Source organism: Lepisosteus oculatus, chromosome 11, assembly GCF_040954835.1.
Source record: "Lepisosteus oculatus isolate fLepOcu1 chromosome 11, fLepOcu1.hap2, whole genome shotgun sequence".
In the NCBI taxonomy this organism is placed as follows: Eukaryota; Metazoa; Chordata; class Actinopteri; order Semionotiformes; family Lepisosteidae; genus Lepisosteus; species Lepisosteus oculatus.
Window position 1 is genome coordinate 548,768 of NC_090706.1, and position 27,836 is coordinate 576,603.

The 27,836-nt window shown below is 56.2% G+C and overlaps 1 protein-coding gene across 22 annotated transcripts in view; it reads left to right on the forward strand.

The window, feature by feature from the left end:
* Window positions 1-27,836, forward strand: part of macf1a (microtubule actin crosslinking factor 1a) — a 130,040-nt gene that overhangs the window by 99,744 nt on the left and 2,460 nt on the right. For 9 of the 22 annotated variants that reach the window (XM_069195321.1, XM_069195322.1, XM_069195328.1 and 6 more), the window contains 37 exons: window positions 336-495; window positions 970-1,296; window positions 1,472-1,556; window positions 1,675-1,901; window positions 2,013-2,219; window positions 2,996-3,223; window positions 3,662-3,880; window positions 4,471-4,674; window positions 6,416-6,647; window positions 6,748-6,974; window positions 7,057-7,179; window positions 7,487-7,588; window positions 7,736-7,837; window positions 8,162-8,335; window positions 15,567-15,722; window positions 15,798-15,995; window positions 16,489-16,617; window positions 16,720-16,896; window positions 17,562-17,717; window positions 17,898-18,104; window positions 18,196-18,315; window positions 18,410-18,579; window positions 19,110-19,269; window positions 19,498-19,692; window positions 19,776-19,904; window positions 20,001-20,144; window positions 20,261-20,449; window positions 20,542-20,653; window positions 20,736-20,893; window positions 21,094-21,256; window positions 21,531-21,685; window positions 21,831-21,905; window positions 23,434-23,451; window positions 24,121-24,238; window positions 24,719-24,787; window positions 26,414-26,625; window positions 27,632-27,745. In XM_069195321.1, coding sequence (XP_069051422.1) covers window positions 336-495; window positions 970-1,296; window positions 1,472-1,556; window positions 1,675-1,901; window positions 2,013-2,219; window positions 2,996-3,223; window positions 3,662-3,880; window positions 4,471-4,674; window positions 6,416-6,647; window positions 6,748-6,974; window positions 7,057-7,179; window positions 7,487-7,588; window positions 7,736-7,837; window positions 8,162-8,335; window positions 15,567-15,722; window positions 15,798-15,995; window positions 16,489-16,617; window positions 16,720-16,896; window positions 17,562-17,717; window positions 17,898-18,104; window positions 18,196-18,315; window positions 18,410-18,579; window positions 19,110-19,269; window positions 19,498-19,692; window positions 19,776-19,904; window positions 20,001-20,144; window positions 20,261-20,449; window positions 20,542-20,653; window positions 20,736-20,893; window positions 21,094-21,256; window positions 21,531-21,685; window positions 21,831-21,905; window positions 23,434-23,451; window positions 24,121-24,238; window positions 24,719-24,787; window positions 26,414-26,625; window positions 27,632-27,745 — 5,941 coding nt within the window. Of the gene's footprint in view, window positions 1-335; window positions 496-969; window positions 1,297-1,471; window positions 1,557-1,674; window positions 1,902-2,012; window positions 2,220-2,995; window positions 3,224-3,661; window positions 3,881-4,470; window positions 4,675-6,415; window positions 6,648-6,747; window positions 6,975-7,056; window positions 7,180-7,486; window positions 7,589-7,735; window positions 7,838-8,161; window positions 8,336-15,566; window positions 15,723-15,797; window positions 15,996-16,488; window positions 16,618-16,719; window positions 16,897-17,561; window positions 17,718-17,897; window positions 18,105-18,195; window positions 18,316-18,409; window positions 18,580-19,109; window positions 19,270-19,497; window positions 19,693-19,775; window positions 19,905-20,000; window positions 20,145-20,260; window positions 20,450-20,541; window positions 20,654-20,735; window positions 20,894-21,093; window positions 21,257-21,530; window positions 21,686-21,830; window positions 21,906-23,433; window positions 23,452-24,120; window positions 24,239-24,718; window positions 24,788-25,377; window positions 25,411-26,413; window positions 26,626-27,631; window positions 27,746-27,836 lie in introns of all 22 variants that reach the window. The other 13 variants (XM_069195333.1, XM_069195335.1, XM_069195317.1 and 10 more) reach the window with 8 other exon arrangements.

The following is a 27,836-nucleotide window of genomic DNA, read 5'->3' on the forward strand; positions in this document are numbered from 1 at the left end:
CACTCTCTCTGTACAGCCCCTCAGAGAGACACCCTGCTCAGAAACACCCCACTCCCCGTACAGTCCCTCGGAGACACCCCACTCTCTCTGTACAGCCCCTCAGAGACACCCCACTCTCTCTGTACAGCCCCTCAGAGACACCCCACTCCCCGTACAGCCCCTCAGAGACACCCCACTCTCTCTGTACAGCCCCTCAGAGACACCCCACTCCCCGTACAGCTCCTCAGAGACACCCCACTCCCCGTACAGCTCTGTACCCACAGTCCTCAGTCTGTACCCCTCTGGCGCGCCCTGTGCCAGCTCACCCTCTCTCCTGTCTGCCCTGCCCCTGCCAGGCAGTGCCAGCTGGAGGAGCTGCTGGTGCTGGCGTGCCAGTTCCACGAGACCGTGGAGCCTCTCAGCGAGTGGCTGGGTGCCACCGAGCGGCGGCTGACCAGCGCGGAGCCCATGGGCACCCAGGCCGCCAAGATCACGCAGCAGATTGCCAAGCACAAGGTAAGAGCCCGGCAGGGCGAGATCACACAGACCAGGGATCCCTGGAGATCAGACTGCCATTTTAGTAGATCTCCAGTCAGCTGCGTGGTCGGGTTCTGGGTTCGAGCTGTGGGCCACCTTGAGCACGTTCCTGAGGCCCCAAGCCCCCAGCTGATGCACCAACCCTCCCTGCCCTCTTCACCAGTTCATTCCACACACACCCCTCCTTATTTGTCCTGTGTTTCATCCCCTTTGTTGTCCTTTGTTGATCTCTGTTGCCCAACATGCGTCTACATGAAATATAGACGCTCCGTTATTTGATTTCATTTCTGCAGTTGATTTTGACCTTTGATTTTTAATTTCGTTGTTTTTGTTATCATCGTCTGCATGGTTCAGGTTTTTGCATTTTACGTTTTTTTGTATTTTTTCTTTTTCTTTCTCCCGTGGCTCATTCCCCCTCCCTCCTTTGTGAAATAAACACTCGCTCCGTCAAAGGCGCTCCAGGAGGAAGTGGCGTCTCGGGGGGCAGAGCTCGAGAGACTGGAGTTCCTCGGCCAATCGCTGTCCCCGCTGAGCTGCGCAGCGGATCGCGATTGGCTGGAGGAGCGGGTGGGGGCTGTGCGCAGCGGGCACGCGGAGCTCTCTGATTGGTGTGCGCAGCGGGCGGCCATGTTGGAGCAGGCCCTGATCAACGCGCGGCTCTTCGGCGAGGAGGAGGTGGAGGTGCTGAACTGGCTGGCCGAGGTGCAGCAGCGCCTCTCTGTGGCCACTGTGCAGCACTACAGGCAGGACCTGCTGCAGGAGCAGCACTCGCAGCTGCTGGTACGACAGAAGAGGGGAGGGAGGGAGAGTTAAGACCAGGAGGTCAACACAAGGACCCGGGGAAGAAGAGAGGGATTGAGGGGTTGATGAAGAGGGAGAACAGTTTTGTACCCAGTCGGTTCACCTCTCTCAAGTCCTCATTCTGTTTTCCTCTCTCCCCCGTCTCTGTGGCCAGTCGCTGAATGAGGAGATAGTCAGCCGGAAGAAGACAGTGGACCAGGCCATCAAGAACGGACAGGCGCTGCTCAGACAGACCACAGGTGGTTCCCAGACTGCCGAGTCCTCCTCTTCCGACTGACACACTGCGCTGCGCTGATTGACACACTGCGCTGCGCTGTCTGTCCCGACTGACACACTGAGCTGTCTGTTTGTCTCCAGGTGAGGAGGTGATCCTGATCCAAGAGAAGCTGGACGGGATAAAGTCCCGGTATTCCGAGATCACGGCGGGCAGCTCCAGGGCCCTGCGCACGCTTGAGCAGGCTCTCCAGCTAGCGACGCGCTTCGCCACCGCGCATGAGGACCTGTCCGCCTGGCTGGACAGCGCCGAGTGCGAGCTGGGCGGCACCGAGCCCGACACCGCGCCCCAGTACCAGGAGAGACAGAAGGTGGGGGGAAGGGGCGCTGGGGAGGAAGAGGAGGGTGTGGGAAGAGGGACAGGAGGCGAAAGCCACCCCCTAGTGCCGACAGTCTCTGATCCTTCCTCCTGCCCCCCGCAGGAGCTGAAGTCGGTGTCTGTGGAGAAGAGGCTGGTCTTGGACACGGTGAACGAGGTGGGCAGCGCCCTGCTGGAGCTCGTCCCCTGGCGCGCCCGCGAGGGCCTGGACCGGCTCGTCGCCGACAGCAACCAGCGGTTCCGCACCTGCAGCGACATCATCGCGGAGCGTGTGCAGCAGATCGACGCTGCCATCCAGAGGTCGCAGCAGGTACTGCATTCCGCCCTGCTACAGGCATGACCTGTACATTACTGGGAGACACTGTCTGTTCCTCAGGCTGGGACAGGAGGTCACACACTGTATTATTATTATTGAGAGACAGGCTCACTGTCTGTTCCTCAGGCTGGGACAGGAGGTCACACACTGTATTATTATTATTGAGAGACAGGCTCACTGTCTGTTCCTCAAGCTGGGACAGGAGATCACACACTGTATTATTATTATTGAGAGACAGGCTCACTGTCTGTTCCTCAAGCTGGGACAGGAGATCACACACTGTATTATTATTATTGAGAGACAGGCTCACTGTTCCTCAGGCTGGGACAGGAGATCACACACTGTATTATTATTATTGAGAGACAGGCTCACTGTCTGTTCCTCAGGCTGGGACAGGAGATCACACACTGTATTATTATTATCGAGAGACAGACTCACTGTCTGTTCCTCAGTCTGGGACAGGAGATCACATATTGTGCCGCCTGGTCAATTGAGTTCCTACTCGATCGATTCGGTCTCTTGTAAACATTCGGCTTCCTGACTGCACCACTCTGCCACCCTCAGTTCAAACCAGGTACTGCATCCAGTTCCACTACACTTTGCAATTATTGAGAGGACTATACAGGGTGTGCAGGACCGCACATCCACTACAGTCAGTGCACTAATCCGATGGCATTACTGCCCTCTTGTGGACATCGCTAGTAATGCAACCATGCCCTCGCTCTGCACTGTGCTCCCAGCATGTGGCTCTTCCTCCCGGTCTCCCACAGTACGAACAGGCTGTGGATGCGGAGCTGACCTGGGTTGGAGAGACGGAGAGGAAGTTGGGGTCCCTTGGGCCCTTGAGCCTGGAGCCGGACGTGACGATTGCCCAGCTGCAGGTGCAGAGGGCTTTCAACATCGACATCATCCGGCACAAAGACGCCATCGACCAGCTGATCGCCTCCCGTGGGGACATCCTGGAGAGCTGCACAGAGGAGCAGAGAGAGGCGCTGAAGGTGGGACTGGTGGGAGAGAGAGGAGAGGGAGGGGGGAGAGAGGGAGGAGAGAGGGGGGTACTGAGGGGAGAGAGAGAGGGGGGTACTGAGGGGAGAGAGAGGGAGGAGAGAGGGGGGTACTGAGGGGAGAGAGAGGGAGGAGAGAGGGGGGTACTGAGGGGAGAGAGAGGGAGGAGAGAGGGGGGTACTGAGAGGAGAGAGAGAGGGAGGAGAGAGGGAGGAGAGGGGGGATTGAAGTGAGAGAGAGAGGGAGGAGAGAGGGGGATTGAAGTGAGAGAGAGAGGGAGGAGAGAGGGGGGTACTGAGGGGAGAGAGAGGGAGGAGAGAGATGGGGGTGAGGAAGGGGTATAGAGAGAGAAGAGGGCGCAGAGAGGAGGGGAGAGAGCGTGTTCCTGTGCTGCCCTGCTCATTTCCACCCTCCCTGATCCGCGGCTCCAGGTGAAGACGGACTCCCTGTGCCAGCGCTACGAGGTGGTGAGCCAGCAGAACTCGGAGCGGTTCGGCGCGCTGGAGCGGGCCCAGGTCCTGGCGGCTCGGTTCTGGGAGACCCAGGAGGAGCTGGAGCCGTGGCTGGGCGAGACCGAGGCCCTGATCGCCGGGCTGCCCCCTCCCGCCATCGACACCGACACCCTGAGGCAGCAGCAGGAGCAGATGAGGGTGAGCGAGGGGCAGAGCTGGCGCCCTCCTCCACAGCGAGGGGAGCCTGAGCTCCAAGCGTTTACAGCACCGTACAGCCCTACAACAATACAACCCTACAACCGCACAACCCTACAAACGCACAGCCATGCAACCCTGCAGCCATGCAACCCTATCACCGCACAACCGCACAACCATGCAATCCTACAACAATTCAGTCCTACAGCCCTACAACAGTACAACCCTGCAGCCCTACAACGGCACAACTGCACAATTATATAACCATGCAACCCTACAACTATACAACAATATAACCATGCAGCCATGCAGCAATACAACAATACTGTGGAGACGGAGAGAGAGGAGGGAGTGGGGGAGGAGGAGAGACTGAGGGGGTGGGAGTGGCAGAGAGGAACATGGAGGATTGGGAGAGGGAGAGTGTGGGCAGAGAAGCAGGCTCAGGAGGAGGTCTGGGTGCTGTATGAGAGAACGAGTGGGAGTGAGAGATTTTCATGTTCTTTTTGCATCTCTGTGTTTTAACCGTTTAGCGTTTAGCCTGATGATAGAACTTGATTTTTGCTTCTCTTGTGCTGCCCCTCTTCCCCCTGCAGCTGCTGAGAGAGTCTATAGCCGAGCACAAGCCCCACATCGACAAGCTGCTGAAGATCGGCCCCCAGCTGGCCGCCCTGAGCGAGCAGGAGGGGGCGCTGGTGAGGGAGCGCTACAGCACCGCGGACCGGCGCTATAGCAGCATCAAGGAGGAGGTCAAACGCAGGGCCACTGCGCTGGACGAGGCCGTGTCACAGTCAGCACAGGTACACCTGGCACTGCAGCGCACCCACCCTGGGGAACTGCTCCACTGTGACACTCCCATCAGACACTGAAATACTCACCTGCACTGATACACACAGACACATCCACGTTCTGATTCTGTATCCCTGAAGTACTCACACTGAGCTGCTGCGCTAACACACTGATCCTGGGAGTTACAGCTGGCTGCTGCAGTGATTCATGCTCTCAACCACACCTGTCCGGAGCCCTAACACCTGTTCAGGGTACTGACACACCTGTCCGGAGCCCTGACACACCTGCCCAGGGTACTAACACACCTGTCCGGAGCCCTGACACACCTGCCCAGGGTACTGACTCACCTGTCCGGAGCCCTGACACACCTGCCCAGGGTACTAACACACCTGTCCGGAGCCCTGACACACCTGCCCAGGGTACTGACACACCCGTCCGGAGCCCTGACACCTGTTCAGGGTACTGACACACCTGTCCGGAGCCCTGACACACCTGCCCAGGGTACTAACACACCCGTCCGGAGCCCTGACACACCTGCCCAGGGTACTAACACACCCGTCCGGAGCCCTGACACACCTGCCCAGGGTACTGACACACCTGTCCGGAGCCCTGACACACCTGCCCAGGGTACTAACACACCTGTCCGGAGCCCTGACACACCTGCCCAGGGTACTGACACACCTGTCCGGAACCCTGACACCTGTTCAGGGTACTGACACACCTGTCCGGAGCCCTGACACCTGTTCAGGGTACTGACACACCTGTCCGGAGCCCTGACACACCTGCCCAGGGTACTGACACACCTGTCCGGAGCCCTGACACACCTGCCCAGGGTACTGACACACCTGTCCGGAGCCCTGACACACCTGCCCAGGGTACTAACACACCTGTCCGGAGCCCTGACACACCTGCCCAGGGTACTAACACACCACTGAAAAATCTGTCCAGGCTACCTGTCCGGAGCCCTGACACACCTCCCAAACACACTGACACACGTGGCTTTAAGAATCGCCTCAGTGGTTCTGCATTCCACGCTTGATCGAATTGTTGGACAACACAACGTGACCTGAAAAAACCTCCCAGTGGCTGTATTTTCCCCAGTGGATGTAGTTGCCCTGGACAGTTGCCCCGTTGCTTAAGCCCTGGGGGGTGCCGGCGCCCTGCCTGGCTCTGTCTGCATGAGTCTGATCTAACATTTTGTATTGTCTCTCCACTCCCCACATTGTCTCCCTGTCCACCTCTTCCTCCTCTCCACCTCCTCGCTCCCCTCTCACTCCCTCACTCATTGTGGATGTGCTGTCTCTGCCATCTCACTCTCTCACTGCAACTGCAACTCATCCAGGTCACTGAGGTAAGACAGACAGACTGGCTGACTCACAGACTCGCAGAGAGGGAGGCCGATCTGCTGAGACGCTGACTGATTGACTGGCACACTGACTCATTAAACAATAGACAATGCATTTGCTAGGCTTAGGATCCCAGTGGCTGATGGAGCCCTGCTGGTCAGCCTCTGCTATTCACAGACAGTGCGAGGTACTGGGACTCTTGATTTCCTAATGGCTGTCTTCCATGCACTGATACTGTGTTGTCACTAGGGGACACTGTTCCATTTCCAGTCCATGGCAGAATTTCCAGCAGAGCCTGCGTTTCAGTTCTCTGTCTTTTCCTCTCTTCCAAGCTTGACAGTCTGTTTTTGCTGCACCTCCCTCTCTCTGCTCTGTCCCTGTCTCCCCTGCCCCCTGCCCCCCTCAGTTCCACGACAAGATGGACCCCCTTCTGGAAACCTTGGAGTCGGCCGTGTCCCGGCTTCGCCAGCCCCCCCAGATCCCGGCGGAGGTGGAGAAGATCCGGGAGATGGTGTCGGAGCACCGGAGCTCTGGACTGGAGCTGGACAAGCTGCTGCCCTCCTTCAGCGCGCTGTGCTCCCGCGGCGAGGAGCTGGTGGCCCGGGCCCAGGGCCCTCACGGCGATCCTGCTGCCCAGGGTACGAGTCGCCCCTCCTCTGCGGGTCGCCGTCCAGTTCCGACAGTCCTGCCGCCAGCCTCCGGTTCTGACAGCCCTTGTGTCCCGGTTCTGCCCGGCAGCTGTCGAGGCCCGGCTGTGCCGCCTGCGCTCCCTGTGGGAGGAGATCCGCAGCCGGTCCGAGGAGAGGGAGGGGAAGCTCCTGGACGTGTTGGACCTGGCCGGGAAGTTCTGGTCGGACGTGGCGGCCCTGCTCAGCACGCTGCGAGACTCGCAGGAGATCGTGCGCGAGCTGGAAGAGCCCGGTGTGGACCCCTCCCTCATCAAGCAGCAGATCGAGGCGGCCGAGGTGAGCGCCCGCGCAGACGCCGGCCGCCGCCGCGAGCCGCGAGCCGCGGGCCGGCTGTAACCTGCTCTCCCCGCCTGCGCAGGCGATTAAAGCAGAGACCGACGGGCTGAGGGAGGAGCTGGAGTTCGTCAGGACCCTGGGGGCTGACCTCATCTTCGCCTGCGGGGAGACGGAGAAGCCCGAGGTCAAGAAGACGATCGACGAGGTGAGAGAGAGGCGGGGATGTCCTGAGGTGAGGGGTGGGGCTGGAGAACAGCGGCGAATATACAATTATTGTGAATAAAACAGCTGCCTGATGGTTACCCGTGAGTTCTGGTGGTGGTGTTGTAACATTGCTCCTTCTAATATTGTCTCCTTGTGGTCTATTACGAAGAAAGGTCTCTTTTGTAGAAAGTGGATTCTTTTTTGAGCTGTTGCCCTCTAGTGGTGGTATTGTGTAGTGCGAAAGACATCACTGGCTGTCCCTTTGACCTTCCCCATGTGACGCCCCGTCTCCCTGCCCTCGCCCTCAGATGAACGCGGCCTGGGAGGCGCTGAACCGCACCTGGAGAGAGCGGATGGAAAGTCTCGACGAAGCCATGAGCGCTTCTCTGCAGTACCAGGACGCCCTGCAGGTCTGAAGCCCGCTGAACAGTCAGAGCAATACTGGTCAAATAAGATTAATTTCTGCTCTAATTCCTGAGAGAGACTGGAAGGAAGGATTGGAGGGTGAAATGTGAGTCAAGGCATGAGAACGTGATTCTTTATTCTCTCTATCTCAGGGCATGTTTGACTATCTGGACAACGCTGTGATTAAGCTGTGTGACATGTCCACTGTGGGAACGGACCTCAGCACTGTCAAACAGCAGATTGAGGAGCTCAAGGTTCGAGGATCAGTGCTTGTGTTTATCTGTGTGTCTGTCTGTGTCTCTCTCAATCTCTGCCTGTCTCTTACTCTCATTGTGTCTCTCAGACTGTCCCTCTGCCTGTCTCTGTCTCTCACTGTGTCCCTCTGCCTGTCTCTGTCTCTCACTGTGTCCCTCTGCCTGTCTCTGTCTCTCACTGTGTCCCTCTGCCTGTCTCTGTCTCTCACTGTGTCGCTCTGCCTGTCTCTGTCTCCCCTGTGTCCCTCTACCTGTCTCTGTCTCCCCCTGTGTTTCCTGTCTTGCTCTGCCCCTGACATGCTCTTGCTCGTCTGTGCTCTCCAGCAATTCAAGGTGGAGGTGTACCAGCAGCAGATCGACATGGAGAAGCTCTGCCACCAGGGGGAGCTGCTGGTGAAGAAAGTGAGCGACCAGGGCGACCGGGACATGATCCAGGAGCCGCTGACTGAGCTGCGGCACCTGTGGGACAACCTGGGGGACAAGATCACACACAGACAGGTGCGGTGGCCCAGCGGGGCTCTCTCTCGCTCTCTCTCTCTCTCGCTCTCTCTCTCTCTCTCTCTCTCTCGCTCTCTCTCGCTCTCTCGCTCTCTCTCTCGCTCTCTCTCTCGCTCTCTCTCTCTCTCGCTCTCTCTCTCGCTCTCTCTCTCGCTCTCTCTCTCGCTCTCTCTCTCTCTCGCTCTCTCTCTCTCTCAATTCAATTCAAGGTGCTTTATTAGCATGACCGATGGGTACAATCAGTGTTGCCAAAGCAAATAAAAATAATAAAATTAACATAGAACAAAACAAAAAATAGAAGTAAAATAAAATCTACAGACATGTTACAGACATTTACAACAAAGACATATTATATAATATTGACATACTGTAGGCAGCTGGAGCATTATTGGGAGACGGACTCACTGTTCCTCAGGCTGTGACAGGAGATCACATACTGGGCTGCCAGATCAACTGAGTTCCCTCCTCCCTCTCCCAGTAGGATTGGGACCTGTTGTGGTTTTGGCAGGTGTGGGAACTCTGGGATTAGATTTCTGAATTTTGGGAAGAATGTTTCTCTAATCCCAGAGTATCTGTCACAGTGCAGTAGGAAGTGCACCTCTGTCTCTATTTCTCCCTGCTGGCAGTGGGAGCACAGCCTGTCCTCTCTGGGCAGCCAGGTCTGCCTGTGTCGCCCAGTTTCTATGGCCAGGTTGTGGTCACTGAGCCTGTACTTCGTCAGGGTCTGTTTCTGTTTGTTATTTTTTATTTTGGTCAAATATTCAGCTAGTGTGTATTGTCTGTTTAAGGTTCTGTAGCATTCCAGTTTATGTTGTGTTTGTGTGTGTGTGTCCCAGTGTGTGAGATATTGCTGTTTGATCTGTGCTGTGATGTGGTTGAGTCTGGGTTGTGGTGCTCTAGCAGTGCTGTCCTGAGGCTGGTTAGTGTTGGTGTGGCTCAGGTCGGTGAGCCTCAGGACCAGCTGGCTCAGGGGGCTCTGTTTTGGGCTCAGCTCTTGGCTCAGCAGGGCTTTGTGGTGGTAGGAATTTTGGTCGCTGTTTTTTAGGTGTAGCCAATACTTTAATATTCTTTTCTGTATGTTTATCAATAGTGGGTACTGGCCTAATTCGGCCCTGCACCCGTTGTTAGGAGTTTTTCTCTGCACACGGAGGATGATTCTACAGATCTCCATGTGCAGAGTTTCTGTGGGGTGTTTGTCCCATTGGGTGTAATCCTGGTCTGTGAGGGGACCCCAAACTTCACTGCCGTATAGGGCAATGGGTTGGATTACACTTTCAAATATTTGGAGCCAGATTCTTGTTGGTGGGTTGATGTTGAAGAGCCTCCTTCTTATTGCGTAGAAAGCCCTGAGTGCCTTCTCCCTCAGTGCCTTCACTGCCAGGTCAAAACTCCCGGAAGAGCTGATGGTGAGACCGAGATATGTGTAGCTGGATGTGTGCTCCAATGTGTTGTTGTTCAGTGTGAATTTGTACCTGTTTCCCTGAGGTCTGGCTTTCTTCTGGAAAACCATAACTCTGGTCTTGTCCAGATTGACTGTCAGTGCCCAGGTCTGACAGTACTGCTCCAGCAGTGCCAGGTTCTGCTGCAGCCCCTGTTCTGTGGGCGACAGCAGGACCAGGTCATCTGCGTAGAGCAGGAACTTGATTTCTGTGTCGTGTAGTGTAAGACCAGGAGCTGCAGACTGCTCCAACATTCCTGCTAATTCATTGATATAGATATTGAACAGTGTTGGGCTCAGGCTGCAGCCCTGTCTCACCCCGCGGCCTTGGGTGAAGAATTTAGTCCTTTTGTTTCCAATTTTCACTGCACATTTGCTCTCTGAATACATTGATTTAATGATGTCGTACACTTTGCCCCCTATGCCACTTTGGAGTAGTTTATAAAACAATCTCTCATGCCAAATCGAATCAAATGCTTTTTTGAAATCGACAAAGCAGGCAAAAATTTTTCCTTTGTGTTTTTGGTGGACGTGTTTGTCTATCAGTGTGTGTAGGGTGTAAATGTGATCAGATGTGCGGTGATCTGGCAAGAAGCCAATCTGACTTTTACTCAGGACATTGTGTTCGGTAAGGAAGGCCAGTATTCGTGTATTTAGGATACTGCAGAATACCTTCCCCAGGTTACTGTTCACACAGATGCCCCGGTAGTTGTTGGGATCGAGTTTATCTCCACTCTTATAGATGGGCGTGATCAGTCCTTGGTTCCAGGCCTCGGGGAAACATCCGGCTGTCATGATGAGATTGAGGAGTTTGAGCAGGGCTTGTTGCAACTTTGGGCTGCTGTGTCTCAGCATCTCATTTATGACTCCATCATGGCCACAGGCTTTGCGTGGTCTGAGGGCCTGGAGTTTGTCCAGTAGCTCCTGCTCAGTGATTGGGGAGTCTAAGGGGTTTTGGTTGTCTTTGATAGCCAATTCCAAAATTTTGAGTTTTTCATAAATGGTGTTTTGGTCTGATTGATTTGTATTTGGGAGCTTTTCATAGAGATTTTCAAAGTATGTTTGCCAGATTGTTCCATTTTGGATGGCCAATTCTTCTGGTTTTGATTTGTTTAAGTTGTTCCACTTCTCCCAGAAACAATTCTGATTTAGTGACTCCTCAATTTCTGCAAGTTGTTTGTCTATGTATGTGTTTCTTTTCTTTTTCAGCGTGTGTTTGTAAAGTTTTACCATGTCACAGTACCTGAGTCGCAGATCTGTGTTGTGTGGTTGTCTGTGTTTTTCATTTGAGACTTTTCGTAGTGCATTTCTGATGTTTTTGCACTCCGTATCAAACCACTTTTCTTTTGCTTTTGTTTTTTGGTAGTTTTTTGATGTAGTTGTTTTTAGCTTAGATTTTGATGCTAGTTTGTGGAATAGGTGATTTAGTTTTTGTGTGGCCAAGTTTATGCCTAATTTGTTGGTTTGATACGGAGTGTTTAGGAATGTGTCCATCAGTGTCTGAATTTCCTCATGGCCCAGTGCAGTTTGGTATCTGTCTAGGCTGTCTGTGTCCCATCTGTATGCCTGGTTGAGGTCATACAGCTGGCTGGGCTGTGTCAGTGTGTCTCTGTGCTGGTGTGTTCTCTTCATGTAGAGTGTGATCTGGCTGTGGTCGGAGAGGGGAGTTTGTGGCCTGACAGTGAAGGCACTGATACAGGAGGGGTCCAGGTCGGTGATGGCGTAGTCCACCACACTGCTGCCCAGAGCTGAGCTGTAGGTGAACCTGCCTAGAGAGTCCCCTCTAGTCCTGCCGTTGACGATGTACAGGCCCAGCCCTTGACAGAGCTGCAGCAGCTCGCGCCCGGTGCTGTTGACCGTGGTGTCATGGCTGCACCTGTGTGAGGTGACCGGTGTGTGGTACAGAGGGGATTGTCCGAATATGTGAGTATTTCCCTGTGTGCTGGTGAAGTCTGCCAGTGTGCCTGTTCGTGCGTTGAGGTCACCACAGAGCAGCACGTTTCCCTGGCCCTGGAAGTGACCGATCTCCGTGTGGAGACTGGGGAGAATTCCCTCACTGTAGTAGGGGGATTCTGAGGGCGGGATGTAGACAGCACACAGGAAAACCTCGTTTTCTGTACAAATGGTATTTCTTTTGATTTTAAGCCAAACTCGTGACTCTTCTTTCTTTACTAATTGTATGGAGTGACTGAGCTCCGCTCTGTACCACACAATGATCCCCCCAGAGTCTCTGCCCCGGGTGATTTGGGGTTTTTTGACAGAGGGCACCATGATCTCCTTGTAGCCTGGGGGACAGTGGGTAGCCAAGTCTCCCCGACACCATGTCTCCTGTAGGATCATGATGTCTGTCTCCTTTACATCCTTGATAAATTCAGGATCAGTGCTCTTCAGCCCAAATGCTGACGAGCCCAGACCCTGAATGTTCCACATACTTATCTTTAGAGATCTCATTGTCATCGTTTGAATTATCTTTGCAATTTGTTATTGTTTTCTGGAACTGTATCAAATTTGTGTCGGACATTTACATCATCAACAGAAACAAGTATTGTGCTGGGTTTTTGTCTGTCGCTGTGGGTGATGGAAGTTCAGCTCATAAGCCGGGTGCAGATGAGGTTCAGGAGCTGCCGGATTTCTCTCAGCTCCAAACCACTCGGGACTGCTGGTCTGGCCAGGGCTGCGGCGTAGCTGTGCAGGAGGGGCTCGGTCCGGCTCTGTTGTTGTGCTGGGTGGGGAGGGGTTGTGGTTCTGGTCCGGTTCAGCTGCTGGTCTGGGTGAGGGGCATGGGGTGGGGCGCTGGTTCTGGTCCTGTTCGGTCGTTGGTCTGGGTTGGAGGGCTGTAGGGTGGTGCTGGTTCTGTTCTTTGTGGGTTGAGCTGGTCTGGGTTGGGGGTGTGGGTGCTGGGGCGTTCCTCTTGTAGTCCTCCTGTTTCTCTCTGGGATGCTGTTTGGGTGTCTGCCCAGTGTGGTGTCTTTCAGAGTTTTTGTGAAGAGTCCAATGGTCTGTTTTTTGAGGTGTTTATGGTCGTGTAGATGCTGTGGTCCAAGGGTGGAGTGATGGGCCAGATAGACGTTTGGGAGCAGGGCGCAGCACCGTGAGATCTCGGCATTGATTCTCTGGATGGTGTGGTGCTGCTCGTCCTGTCTCGGGAGCAGGGTGGAGATGACAATTCGGGCGCGAGGGAACTCCTGTATGGCCCTCTCTGCCACTCTCCTGATGGACTGGGCCACCTGCTCCCTCTGGGTCCTCAAGTCGTTGGTGCCGGTGTGGATGATGATGTGCTGAGGGGCTCCCAGTACCGACCTGGACAGCAGCTGCAGGGCCTTCTCTGTCGTCGGACACCAGAGCTTTGCTGTTTGTAATCCCGGGAAGAGCCTGTGCTCATCGATGTACCTCCCGTTGGAGTCGATGAGAAGGGCTACTTCCATGCGTCTGCCTCTGGTGTCCAGTCTGCTGGAGGGGCGCTGTGCTGCCGGGCGGGGGGCTGCTTGGGGGGGTGCAGTGTGTGAGGTGGAGGAGTTGGGTGGGGCCGGGTGTGTGTGTGGGTCACCCTGAGTGTTCGGCAAGGTGGATGTGCTTTTGGGCAGTAGAGTTGTGAGGGGATTTGGGGTGCCTGGGGGTGCAGTGGGTGTGGTGTTTGCTACGGTGGGGGTACTGGGTAAGTGGGAGTTGGTGGTGGGGGTTGTAGGGGTGTCAGGTTGTGTGGAGGTGGGTGTGTCTTTGCGGGTTGGTGGTGGGTGTTGTGAGTTGTGTGTTCTGGGTCTCAGGGCTGTTCTGTTGCAGTCAGGGCTGCAGTGGGAAGTAGTGAGTTTCCTCAGCTGGTCTTTGAGAGTCTTGCTTGTCCTCTCCGCGAGCTGCAGCTCCTCTCTCAGCTCTGCTACTTCCGACTGCAGCTTACTGTTGTCCCGCAGCAGCTCCTCCATCTGTGCCCTGAGCTGTTTGTTGGAGGTTTTACATTCATTCCTGTGTTTGTTAACCTCGTCTCTTAGCTGTTGTGCTGTCTGCCCCTCTGTGAGTCTCCCCAGCATCAGCTCCTTGAACTCAGTGAAGTCCAGCTCCAGAGCAGAGAGTTTCTCTCTCAGGAGGCGCACTGTGCTGTGGTCACAGGGGGGTTGGTGTGGGCTGTGTGTGTCCGGGTGGTGTGTTTCCGTGTTGCCGAGGGCTACACTTTTGCTGGGCTGTTCTGTGGCTGAGGCTGTGTTTGTGGGCTCCGAGTCAGGTGGAGCTGAACTCTCCGGTGTGGCGGGCATCAGGCTGCTGGGTCTCTCTCCTGTTTCTGGGGGAGGTTTCTCCAGGTCGGCCTGTGTTTTAAGGTCTGTGAACTTTTCCTCGAAAAGCTCCAGAGCGGCCTCACTGCCCTGTATCATCACTGTACCATTGTGGTAGGTGTTGACAGTCAGGACAGTGTCTTCTACCTCGCTGTCGCCCCCTATGGAGATTTGCCTGCCTTTGCTGATGCCCCTTCTGGTGGTGTTTGTATAATTCTTACACACAGCTGTGTGCCAGGCATTCGGATGCTCAGTAAAAAAGAGCAGGTTGGTTTTTATGTGCTTTTCTCCTGCCTGGCAGTAGTCAGCAATGAGGGTCTCTGGGTTTTCTTTCATCCAGGAGTCTTTGTACTGTTTCCTGGTCTTAACGGTTTTCACGTCCTCAGGGTACTGGAGTACTGTGCTGAGGGGGCAGGGCTGGTCCAGTGGGGCTGTGTTCTGCTCTGTACTCATCTTGCTCTTTTAAATACAATGGGCCCAGGTGAGAAGAGCAAACAGACGGCCTGGCTCGGGCGTTTTGAATACAATCAGCCCCCTGTTGCTTGGGAACAGGTTCTTCAACTTTGGCCTTTTGAGTGTAGTGGGCCCAAGTGGTATTTTGTTTAATTTAAACTTTAAGGTACCTTTTTCTAAAAACTTTTTAAACTTTTATCTAGCAAAGCAGTTCAATTTTTTAGAGGCTTCTTCAAGAAAGGAGAAGAAAGAACAGGGCTTACCAGGTGTTTTCTCGCTCTCGCTCTCGCTCTCGCTCTCGCTCTCGCTCTCGCTCTCGCTCTCGCTCTCGCTCTCTCTCAATTCAATTCAATTCAATTCAAGGTGCTTTATTAGCATGACCGATGGGTACAATCAGTGTTGCCAAAGCAAATAAAAATAATAAAATTAACATAGAACAAAACAAAAAATAGAAGTAAAATAAAATCTACAGACATGTTACAGACATTTACAACTCTCGCTCTCTCTCTCGCTCTCTCTCTCTCTCGCTCTCTCTCTCTCTCGCTCTCTCTCTCGCTCTCTCTCTCTCTCGCTCTCTCTCTCGCTCTCTCTCTCTCGCTCTCTCTCTCGCTCTCTCTCTCTCGCTCTCTCTCTCTCGCTCTCTCTCGCTCTCTCTCTCTCGCTCTCTCTCTCTCTCGCTCTCTCTCTCGCTCTCTCTCTCGCTCGCTCTCTCTCGCTCTCTCTCTCTCGCTCTCTCTCTCTCGCTCTCTCTCGCTCTCTCTCTCTCGCTCTCTCTCTCTCTCGCTCTCTCTCTCTCTCGCTCTCTCTCTCTCGCTCTCTCTCTCTCTCGCTCTCTCGCTCTCTCTCTCTCTCGCTCTCTCTCTCTCGCTCTCTCTCTCTCTCGCTCTCTCTCTCTCTCGCTCTCTCGCTCTCTCTCTCTCTCGCTCTCTCTCTCTCTCTCTCTCGCTCTCTCTCTCTCTCTCTCTCGCTCTCTCTCTCGCTCTCTCTCGCTCTCTCTCTCTCGCTCTCTCTCGCTCTCTCTCGCTGCGGAGCCAGCGTGGGCTCGGTGTTCATTGCCTGCTGTGTGTCCCTGCAGCACAAGCTGGAGGCCGCCCTGCTGGCGCTGGGGCAGTTCCAGCACGCCCTCTCGGAGCTGCAGGCCTGGCTCAGCCACACCCACCACACACTGGACGCGCAGCGGCCCGTCAGCACCGACCCCAAGGCCATCGAGATCGAGCTGGCCAAGCACAGCGTAGGTCCCGTGCCCACCGGCTGCCCGGCGCCCCAGGACCGGCCCAGGGCTCACAGCTGCCCTCTCGCCCCCCAGGTGCTGCGCAACGACGTGCTGTCCCACCGCGCCACCGTGGAGACCGTGAACGGCGCCGGGGCCGAGCTGCTGGACTCCAGCCCCGGGGACGAGGCCGGGCCGCTGCGCGAGCAGCTGGACGAGCTGAACCGGAGCTGGCAGAACCTGCTGCTGCAGACCCAGGACCGGCAGCAGCAGCTGGAGGCGGCGCTGCAGCAGGTACGGCGCAGGAGGGGGCTGTCGGGGGGAGGGTGTGGACTGTGACCCGTGACCTCCAGGCGGAGAGGGGGTATCGGGGTGCCCTGTGCTGTCGGGGGGAGGGTGTGGACTGTGACCCGTGACCTCCAGGCGGAGAGGGGGTATCGGGGTGCCCTGTGCTGTCGGGGGGAGGGTGTGGACTGTGACCCGTGACCTCCAGGCGGAGAGGGGGTATCGGGGTGCCCTGTGCTGTCGGGGGGAGGGTGTGGACTGTGACCCGTGACCTCCAGGCGGAGAGGGGGTATCGGGGTGCCCTGTGCTGTTGGGGGGAGGGTGTGGACTGTGACCCGTGACCTCCAGGCGGAGAGGGGGTATCGGGGTGCCCTGTGCTGTTGAGGGGAGGGTGTGGACTGTGACCCGTGACCTCCAGGCGGAGAGGGGGTATCGGGGTGCCCTGTGCTGTTGAGGGGAGGGTGTGGACTGTGACCTGCGAGTGACCTCTGACCTCCCCCAGGCGGAGGGCTTCCACGGGGAGATTGAGGAGTTCCTGCAGTGGCTGCGGCGCACCGAGAGCCAGCTGGCGGCTGCCAAGCCCACCGGGGGCCTCCCGGAGACCGCCAGGGAGCAGCTGCAGCAGCACCAGGTGAGCGGCGTCCAGGCTGACCCCTCGCTGACCGTCTCGCTCACACACTGGTCTCAGACACACTGACCCTGTCCCCCTGCCCGTTGCTCTGTATCTGTGCAGGAGCTGCAGGCCCAGCTCAGCGCTCGGGCCGATCAGTACCATCGGCTGCAGGACCGGGGACAGTCAATGCTGCTGGCCCGGGGGGAGGAGGCCGGGTCGGGGTCCAACACACAGCAGAACCTGGCGCTGCTGGAGGCCAAGTGGACCAGCCTGAACGCCAAGATGGAGGAGAGGAGGGTGAGGCTGTGCCGCTGTCCTCCTCGCTGTGCCATCTCTGTCACTCCTTCTCTGCTCCTGGTCACCACGTAGTGCCTGTGTCAATGTGCTGTGTGTGTGTGTGTGTGTGTGTGTGTGTGTGTGTGTTAACCCCTCTCTCTGTCTCTGAGCTGTGTCAATGTGCTGTGTGTGTGTGTTAACCCCTCTCTCTGTCTCTGAGCTGTGTCAATGTGCTGTGTGTGTGTGTGTTAACCCCTCTCTCTGTCTCTGAGCTGTGTCAATGTGCTGTGTGTGTGTGTTAACCCCTCTCTCTGTCTCTGAGCTGTGTCAATGTGCTGTGTGTGTGTGTGTGTTAACCCCTCTCTCTGTCTCTGAGCTGTGTCAATGTGCTGTGTGTCTGTGTGTTAACCCCTCTCTCTGTCTCTGAGCTGTGTCAATGTGCTGTGTGTGTGTGTGTGTGTTAACCCCTCTCTCTGTCTCTGAGCTGTGTCAATGTGCTGTGTGTGTGTGTGTTAACCCCTTTCTCTGTCTCTGAGCTGTGTCAATGTGCTGTGTGTGTGTGTGTTAACCCCTCTCTCTGTCTCTGAGCTGTGTCAATGTGCTGTGTGTGTGTGTTAACCCCTCTCTCTGTCTCTGAGCTGTGTCAATGTGCTGTGTGTGTGTTAACCCCTCTCTCTGTCTCCCAGTCTAAGCTGGAGGAGGCGGTCTCCTTGGCGACCGGGTTCCAGGCCTCCCTGCAGGACTGCATCAACTGGCTGACCCAGGCCGAGCAGGTCCTGAACACTGCCCAGCCGCCCAGCCTCACCCTGGACACGGTGCTCTTCCAGATCGACGAGCACAAGGTGAGGGGAGGGGCGCGGTCACAGAGAGGGCTGATGGGAGGGGCAGGGGGCGGGTGAGGGGGGGAGCAGGGTATGGACCGACGATTTCGGATGAGGAATGAAATTGGATAAAGAGGGGAGGAGAGTGGGGAGCGTGGAGAGGTTTTAATCCTGTCCCTCTGTCCATCTGATCCCTCTCAGGTGTTTGTGAACGAGGTGAACGCCCACCGTGAGCAGGTGCTGGCTCTGGAGAAGGCCGGGGCTCAGCTCAGGTTCGCCAGCCTGAAGCAAGACGTCGTTCTGATCAAGAACCTGCTGCTCAGCGTGCAGTCGCGCTGGGACAAGCTGGTGCAGAGGTCGCTGGAGCGGGGCCGGGCGCTGGACGAATCCAGGAAGAGAGCCAAGCAGGTGGGGCCCGGCGCCCGGCGCCAGCACTGGTGCGGTCAGACAGCAGAGCCGCGCCGAGACGCTCAGCCCTCCTCTTCCTCTGCCCCCGCAGTTCCACGAGGCCTGGAGGAAGCTGTCGGACTGGCTGGAGGAGGCGGAGAGCCGCCTGGACTCGGAGCTGGAGATCTCCAACGAGCCCGACAAGATCAAACTGCAGCTCACCAAGCACAAGGTCGCGTCACCCCTCTGCCCATGTCTCTCACCCCGTCCATCCTGCCTCACCCTGTCTCACTCCGGCCTGCCTCACTCCCCCTCTCCCGGTGCAGGAGTTCCAGAAGTCCCTGGGCTCGAAGCAGCCGGTCTACGACACGACGGTCCGCTCCGGGCGTGCCATGCGGGAGAAGGCCAGCCTTCCCGGAGACTCGCAGAAACTGGACAACCTGCTGGGAGAGGTCCGGGACAAGTGGGATACTGTCTGCGGGAAGAGTGTGGAAAGGTGAGAGAGACTGACCCACCAGGCAGTCCAGAGAGTGACCACAGCCTGGCCATAGAGACTGGACACAGGCAGACCTGGCTGTCCAGAGAGGACAGGCTCAGTGACCACAGCCTGGCCATAGACACTGGACACAGGCAGACCTGGCCAGAGAGGACAGGCTCAGTGACCACAGCCTGGCCATAGACACTGGACACAGGCAGACCTGGCTGCCCAGAGAGGACAGGCTGTGCTCCCACTGCCAGCGGGGAGAAACAGAGACAGAGGTGCACTTCCTTCTGCGCTGTGACAGATACCCTGGGATTAGACAAATATTCTTCCCCAAATTTACACATCTAATCCCAGAGTTCCCACACCTGCCAGAATCACATGGGTCCCAGTCCTACTAGGAGGAAACTCAACAGAGTTTTAGCCCGGTATGACCAGACAGTGAGCCTCGATGATGATGATGATGATGATGATGATGATGATGATGATAGTGATGTGCGGCCGGTCAGCGCTGTGTGTAACTGCTGTGCTGCTCTCGGGCTCAGGCAGCACAAGCTGGAGGAGGCCCTGCTGTTCTCGGGGCAGTTCGCAGATGCCCTGCAGGCCCTGGTGGACTGGCTGTACCGCGTAGAGCCACAGCTGAGTGAGGACCAGCCCGTCCACGGCGACCTCGACCTGGTCATCAACCTGCTGGACGCCCACAAGGTCAGGGGGGGGGTTCGGTTCTGGAATCATCTTTGCCATTCCTAGTTTTTAAATGCTTTTTTTCCCAGGTCTGGAATGCTCCCCCACCCCTGTATTCCTAGTTTCTCGTATTCTTCCTCTTGAGAAAACTGTTATCAGAAGCTGGTTGCCCCTGCCAGTATTCCCAGTGCAGGAGAAGTGTTGGTCCGCTGGTCCTGCCTCACGGTGCTGTGTCTGTGCGGACCCCAGGTCTTCCAGAAGGAGCTGGGGAAGAGGACAGGGAGCGTCCAGGCGCTGAAGCGCTCTGCGCGCGAGCTCATGGAGAACTCCCGGGACGACACCAGCTGGGTCAAGGTCCAGCTGCAGGAGCTCAGCAGCCGCTGGGACTCGGTGTGCGCGCTGTCCGTGTCCAAGCAGGCGCGCCTGGAGACGGCGCTCAAGCAGGTGAGCGAGCCCGCCGGACCGGCCCGAGAAACGCCCGCGCCGCCCGCCCTGCGCCCTCCTGACCCCCCGCCCTGTTTCTCCAGGCGGAGGAGTTCCGAGCTGCTGTGCAGCGGCTGCTGGAGTGGCTGTCGGAGGCGGAGCAGAGCCTGCGCTTCAGAGGAGTGCTGCCGGAGGAGCCCGAGACCCTGCAGGCTCTCATTCACTCGCACAAGGTACAGGCCACTCCGCCGTCCTCCCGGGGTCCTCTCCTGTGGCCCCGCGCCGCTGTCTAATGCCCTCGTCTCCCCTCCCCCCCCCTGCCTGCCCAGGAGTTTCTGAAGAGCGTGGAGGAGAAACGGGGCAGCGTGAATGAGGCCGCAGGGATGGGCGAGGCCATACTGACGGTCTGTCACCCTGACTGCATCACCACCATCAAGCACTGGATCACCATCATCAGAGCGCGCTTCGAGGAGGTGAGGGGTGGACGGCGTGCCGGAGAGACGGGGGGGCTGCCGGGGAGGGTGGAGGCTGGAGAGAGAGGGGAGCCCCACGCACCCCAGTCTGACCCTGCGCTGCCGCTGCCCTGCAGGTGCTGGCCTGGGCCAAGCAGCATGAGCAGCGTCTGGAGTCCGCGCTGGCCGAGCTGCGGAGCAATGCCGCGCTCCTGGACGAGCTGCTGTCATGGCTGCAGTGGGCCGAGACCACGCTGGTCCAGCGCGACACCGAGCCCCTCCCGCAGAGCATCGAGCAGGTCAAGGCGCTGATCACCGAGCACCAGGTGGGTGTGGCGGGCCGGCCAGGCTGCCCGTCTGCTGGTCTCGGTATCGTGACCAGTTCCACTCAGCGTCTCTCTCTGCCCGCCGGCCTCAGGTGTTCATGGAGGAGATGACCCGCAAGCAGCCAGATGTGGATCGCGTGACGAAGACGTACAAGAGGAAGAGCACAGAGCCGCCCAGCGGGCTGGCCGAGAAATCGCGCACACGTGAGTCGCCCGCGGAGCTCCTGCACCGGCCCGTGCGCTGCGGACAGGACAGCTCGGCCCTCATCGCTCTCTCTCTCTGCAGGCAAGCCTCTCTCTCAGGGCCAGGCGGTGCCGGTCCCAGCGCTGTCCCAGTCCAGCAGCCCGCGGGTCACGCAGCTCTCTGCGCGCTGGCAGCAGGTTTGGCTCCTGGCGTTGGACCGCCAGCGCAAACTCAATGACGCCCTCGACAGGCTGGAAGAGGTATGCCACCCGCCGAGGCCCCTGGGCTTTCTGGCACAGTATGGGAGCAGCTGCCCATGGGGAAGTGTCATTAACAGGCAGGACAGTCCTCAGGCTGTTGGAAGAATAATGACGTCTGAATACTTGGGTTACGTTTTCAAATGATGAGACATACAAACAGGCTCAAACCCACAAACCTGCCCCTCCCCTGTGTCCGCCAGCTGAAGGAGTTTGCGAACTTCGACCTGGACGTGTGGCGGAAGAAGTACATGCGCTGGATGAACCACAAGAAGTCGCGGGTGATGGACTTCTTCCGCCGCATCGACAAGGACCAGGACGGCAAGATCACGCGGCAGGAGTTCATCGACGGCATCCTGGCCTCCAGTACGGCACCACACAACAGCGCACGATACCACACTGCACAATGCCACACAACACCACACAGCAGCGCACGATACCACACTGCACTACACCACACAACACCACGCAGCCCTGCTGCACAACACCACACTGCATCGCACTACACCACACAATACAGCCCTGCTGCACAACGGCACACAATACCACACTACATCGCACAACACCACACAACACAGCCCTGCTGCACAACACGCTGCAGACGTCAGTTTCGTTGACTGTGTATGTCTGCCTGTCCCAGAATTCCCCACCAGCAAACTCGAGATGACGGCAGTAGCCGATATTTTCGACCGTGATGGCGATGGCTACATCGATTACTATGAGTTTGTGGCTGCGCTGCACCCCAACAAGGACGCCTACCGCCCCACGACGGACGCTGACAAGATCGAGGATGAGGTGAGAGAGGAGTCGTGTGGAGTGTGTGTGTCTCCTGATGAGTTCTCCTGCAGTGTGTGAGTGTGTGTGTCCTGTTGAGTGCTCCTGGAGGGTGTGTGAGGCTGTGGTCTCTGCTCTGGCTCCTCACTGCCTGTGTGTCTTGCAGGTGACCAGGCAGGTGGCGCAGTGCAAGTGCGCCAAGAGATTCCAGGTGGAGCAGATTGGAGAGAACAAGTACCGGGTAAGGATCCCAGCTCTTCGTGAAGGGCAGCAATGATTTGGTTTCTTGGCTTTCCAGAAAACTACTGTATATCAGTATATATATTGTTGCTTTAAAGATAAGCATGTTAATATGAATACTGCAGTTAGTTCCTTTGTTTGAGAGAAATCCATCCATCTGTTCACCCATGTGTGCATCTGGCCACCCCTCACTGGCTGACTGGCTGATCCATCACCTTGGACCCATGGCTCTGATTGACTGGTGTTGATTAACAGACTAATTCATTACTGGCCGTCCTTCGTTAGGGCCACACTCACCCATCCAGCTCATTAACATTCATGGCCGAAACAAGAAGCTGCTTGCTGTGTCTGTTATTCTCATGGTGGTTGATTTTCATTTGTTGTTGATGTGGAAACCTCAGACTGTTCCATTTCCTCTGGGGACGGGGGAGCTCGCAGGGCTGCAAGCTAACACAGTTGCCCCCTGTTTTTTTCCAAGTGGGACCTCCCCTCTGGAGGTGGCATGGCAGGAGGTGTCACCTCCAATGTGGGTCAGAAGAGAAACCTGGTTGTGATCAGTTGTTCACACACGGGGCTCTGTGATCACTGCCTCTGGCCCGACACCTGGTACCTTCGGCCCAGACCCACCACCTCAGGGCCATGACCGTGTTGGTCATGTGGCCAGTGGAGCCCAGTTTGGAGAGTACTGGTCTGGAGCCCGAGCCCAGCAGAGCTTCAGTTGTCAGCTTCCTCCTAGATCCTGTGGATGTGTCTCTCAGTTGCAGTGAACTGGGAATCTGCTGGATTCCTGCTGAGAACCCCTGGAGTCTCTGTGAACTGGGAATCTGCTGGATTCCTGCTGAGAGCTCCTGGAGTCTCTGTGAACTGGGAATCTGCTGGATTCCTGCTGAGAGCTCCTGGAGTCTCTGTGAACTGGGAATCTGCTGGATTCCTGAGGTCTTCGTCACGTCAATACAAGACAAAACTACAACTCCTGTTTGTTGCACAGTTTTTGATGTGGTTCGATAACTTTGATGTTGATAATCCTGTCACGGTTGTTTTTATTTTTAACGAATGTGTCGCACTAACGGCACTGAAGTGCCCTCCATCACACATCGTCTGTCTGTCCTTCTGACTGTCTGTCACTGCATCACACTGCTCGGCTCTTCCTGTCACTCATGGTTCACTTCCATCACTTTACTGCAGTCAGATTAGAGCTGGGCTCACGTACAACAGCTTGACTGCTAGAGCTGATCTTACTGCATTTAGATTAGAGCTGGGTTTAATCACTGCACTTTGACTACTAGATCTGATATTATGGCACAGTCTGATTAGAACTGGGTTTGCTGTAGGGTGAGGCTGTGTGCAGCGTCACAGAGTGAGACAGGGAGACTGAGATTATGTCAGTGAAACAGAGTGAGACAGGGAGGGTGAAGGTTTGTTCAGTGTAATAATTCAGTTGTCAGTCCAGGAGTGTCAATGTGTCTTATTTCACCGTCTCTCTCTCTCTGTTTTATTTCCTCTCTCTTCGTCTGCTGGACTTAATGTAGTTCTTCCTTGGAAACCAGGTAATGTGTGCTATTGTTGTGTTTGATCGGGTGCTGCGAAGTTCCTTTTTATTCTTAACGAATCAAGCAATTCATTCCTTTTCTTTTTTAAATTTATCGTTTTAAAATGAAAACTTAAATTTTTTACATTTTGAATACAGCGATTAAAAATCCGAATTAAAATCATGTCAAGAGAGCAGTGAGCCTGCCCTGGGTGTTGGAGCCCCCCACCTGTGCTGGGTAAATGCCCCGGCGGGGGCAGCTGTGTGGGATGGACGACTCTGACCCCAGGCCTGGCGTGTGGGAGCGCACCATGCGGAGCCGAGGGCAGCTCGCTTGCAGACACTGGGCGGACCCCGCGAGGGCAGGGCGATGGGGCCGGGGGGAGTGTGGCCATCCCGGGACACATGGTGGTGGGCACCCCTGTCAGCGGAGCTGTGATTCCTGCTGCTGGGAGTGGGGCTGGGGGGCTCTTCCGAGGTTTACCGCGGTGCAGCGCAGTAACGCGAGCACGTACCGCAGTAAACGTCTGCAGGGCCGGGGCTGCTGTGGGGTGATCTGGAATTGATGGAGCATGCGAGAGGAGGGCTATGGCGATTGCTGGTGTGGGTGTTCCTGTGATGCTCAGCTCTGCCAGTGTAACTGCACGCTGGGCTAACTGCTCTCTCTTCCACTGCTCTCCCGCCGCAGTTCGGAGACTCCCAGCAGCTGCGGCTGGTGCGGATCCTGCGCAGTACGGTGATGGTGCGGGTGGGAGGGGGCTGGATGGCCCTGGACGAGTTCCTGGTCAAGAATGACCCCTGCAGAGGTGAGAGTTCGCGCCTGCGTGTCTCAAAGTGCAGAGTGGGCTCGCTCTGTCTGACAGCAGTCAGAGCTACAGACAGGAACCGGCGAGCTGCACACTCGCTCTCTGTCTCCCAGCACCATCCTCTGCTGCACTCCCTCTGCTGCACTCTCTCTCCTACACTCTCTCTCCTTCTCCCTCTGCTGCACTCTCTCCTTCTCCCTCTGCTGCACTCTCTCTCCTTCTCCCTCTGCTGCACTCTCTCTCCTTCTCCCTCTGCTGCACTCTCTCTCCTTCTCCCTCTGCTGCACTCTCTCTCCTTCTCCCTCTGCCACACTCTCTCTTCTCCCTCTGCCACACTCTCTCTCCTTCTCCCTCTGCCACACTCTCTCACTCTCTGGCTCTCCCTCTCCCTCTGCCAAGTTGCCTTCACCTCTGTCATGGTGTTTGGCTCTCCTCTGCCTCTCTTCCTCTGCCTCTCTCAGCTGTTGTCTCTCTCTCCAGTGCATCACCCTGGGAATAAACCCCTTCGCTCAGAGTCCAGCAGCTCCATAGCCACTCAGTCTCCAATAGGTTGGCTGCTTTTCTCCCTCTGACCCTGCTGTGTGAACTGTGCTGAGCTGCGATGTCACTGGCTCACCTGTAGGGGACCAGTGTCTGAGTTCTGGGAGAACTGGAATTTGAGAAGCATGCACCCTAACACCCAGACACGCATGCACCCCAACACCCAGACACAAGCCCATCACACCAAAGCCTGTCTCTGCTGGAGACTGGAGTGACAAATAACCAATAGAAAATATTGTCATCCGATGCAGTGTTGTAGATGGGTGTTACAGCAGTCCTCTGCATAGTTGGTTGGTCACTAGTGTCAGAGACTATTGTATCTGTGCCTGCCGTTTTTATTGTGTTCTGAAATAACGTCTCTTCAATTTCAGCGTCTGCGACTCACTGTGTGGATCTGACTATGTCTGTGTGTCTGTCTCGGTATCCTTGTGTGCTTGTCTGTGTCTCTCTCCTGGTGTCCGTGCACAAGTCTGTCTGTCGGTGGCTCTGGCGCTCTGTCTCTGACAGAGGCGCCATGCCTGGTCTCTCTGTCTGTCTCTGTCAAGGTGTCTGTGTGTCAGTTTGACGCTGTTGTCTCTGTTGTGTCTCTCACACTGCAGTGACAGTCACCCCAGGCTATTTCTGCTGCAGAGGTATCTGTCCTCCGGCTGTGGGCCCAGTGCTTTCCTGCTCTCGTTAGGCTCTGCAGGCTCAGAGCTGCACCGTACTGCAGAGCTGGTGTCGAGCGGAGTGTGTGTGTGTGTGTGGGGCTGTACTGCAGGGTTTCAGCTGCAGAGGGGGCAGGGCAACACTGACACAGGAGCTGCTTCTCAGTGCACATGGTGTCTGCCTGCTAACTGTTAACTGGACACCTGGCCTGACGCACAGTACTGATTACTGTGTACTGGGAACCGGGACTCCCATTGTCAGATCACTGGTCCCAGTACAGACTGACCCTTTCCTGCTGCTGAAGGCTGCCTTTTCTCTCCTGGGCTGGGAATGACTCGTTAATGACTCGGCTCATTCGCTAATTGTGCAGTTGGTGACTGTGCCTCGCTGACTAATTCTCGCTCCAGCACTACTGTTACTGATGCACTGCTGGGCTGAAACACGCAGGTGATCACCCCTTTCTCTCTTCCGCTCTCTGCATTTCCTCTGTCTCTCCCCTCCTCTCCTCCTCTCCCTCTCGTTCCCTCTCTCTCTCCTCTCGGTCCTTCTCTTTCTCTCCCTCTCTCCTCCTCCTCCTCCCCCTCTCCCTCTCCTTCCCTCTCTCCTCCACCTCTCTGTGGGTTTTGCTGCTGTGGTGCTCCTGTGATGTGAAAGTGGGCTGCTGCACAGTGAGACACTATGAGAATGTGTTTATTAACCATGTCAGTCATTTCTAGTTTTGCTTCTATCATTAATATTGATATGATTGGGCATCACAGGGTAGTTCTGGAGGTTTTTTACCTAAAAAAACTGTTGAGAAATATCTTACTGTCAGTATTATTTGGCCTTTAATCTCCTATTTGCGCAGTGAAAAGCTGTTGTTTACAGCACCTTCCTGTCCCTGTGCTGCTGACTCCAGTGACTGAACCCTGACCTTTAACCCTGAAAGAGGTTGGCTCTTCACTTCCGTTGCCACGGCGAGCGCTCACTGCTGCCCTCTGTCTGCAGCTCGTGGCCGCACCAACCTGGAGCTGAGAGAGAAGTTCATCCTCCCCGAGGCAGCGTCCCAGGGACTGGCTGCCTTCCGCTCCCGGGGTCGAAGGTCGAAGCCGGGGTCGCGGGCCGCCTCACCCACTCGGTCCAGCTCCAGTGCCAGCCAGAGCAACCAGAGTGCTGCCTCCGTCCCGTCGTCACCGGCAACGCCCACCAGTGGAGCCAGGGTGAGCGAGAGATTGGGAGCACTGGTAGAACAGAGAGGCGGGTCCTTGCTCTCCCACTTTTGTTGAAAGATGGGTGGGGTCTGAGCAGATGGGTGAGGTTTAAAGGAAGAGGGGAGGAGTCCGAGAAGATGAGTGGGGTTTAGAGGGAGAGGGGAGGGGTCTGAGTAGTTAGGTGGGGTTTAGAGGAAGAGGGGAGGAGTCAGAGAAGATGGGTGGGTTGGGTTTAACAAAAGGGGAGGGGTCAGAGGAGATGGGTGGGGTTAAGAGGAAGAGGGGAGGGGTCTGAAAAGATGGGTGGAGTTTAGAGAAAGGGGGTGGGTCAGGGGAGATGGGTGGAGTTTAGAGGGGAGGGGTCTGAGCAGATGGGTGGGGTTTAGAGAAAGGGGAGGGGACAGGGGATATGGGTGGGGTTTAGAGGAAGAGGGGAGGATTCTGAGCAGATGGGTGGGGTTTAGAGAAAGGGGAGGGGTCAGATGAGATGGGTGGAGTTTAGAGGAAGAGGGGAGGGGTCTGAGCAGATGGGCGGGGTTTAGAGGATGAGGGGAGCTACTTGAAGTGAAACACATGCAGTTTCCAAGGATGTCATCAGGAGAGACGGAGAGAAAGAGTCAGAAAAGGAGAGGAAATGAGTGACAGGGCTTTGGGCAGCAGTCTTATGAGAAGCCTGCAGTGTGTTGGGTGTCCAGCAGGGCTGTTGCTGGAATGAGTAAACCCCTGGTCTTGTCCTCATCTCCAGTAGTCCAGCATGACATTGTCCTTGTCCTGTAACTGTTTTTTATTTGTTGTTGTTTTTTTTTTTTATTCCTTCAATTTTTGCCTTTGCGCCTCCCTGTGCCTTCGATTTTCCCCATTCCGGTCTTCATCCTCCACTTAAAACACTGCATCTCTCGCTCCACTGCTCCACATCTCCCTCTGTCCCTCTCCCCCTGCTTTGAAACTCACTCTTCCCCCTTATTCTCCCTTGATCGCCCCCGCCTCGCTCCCCCGCTCTCTGCGATTTTCACAGACACCGCACACTCAGGCTCGGGGCTATGCCAAGCCCTGGCTGGCTCACAGTAAGAGCTGCACTGCGGCCAAGAGCCCGGCCTGCCCTGAGCACAGCCATGCTGCCGGCCTCGAGGTACAGTAGCACAGCAGAGTCCCACTCTGAGCAACACGCGAGCAACACTGCGACAGAGTGCTGAACGCACGCGCACACACGTGCTGGAGCA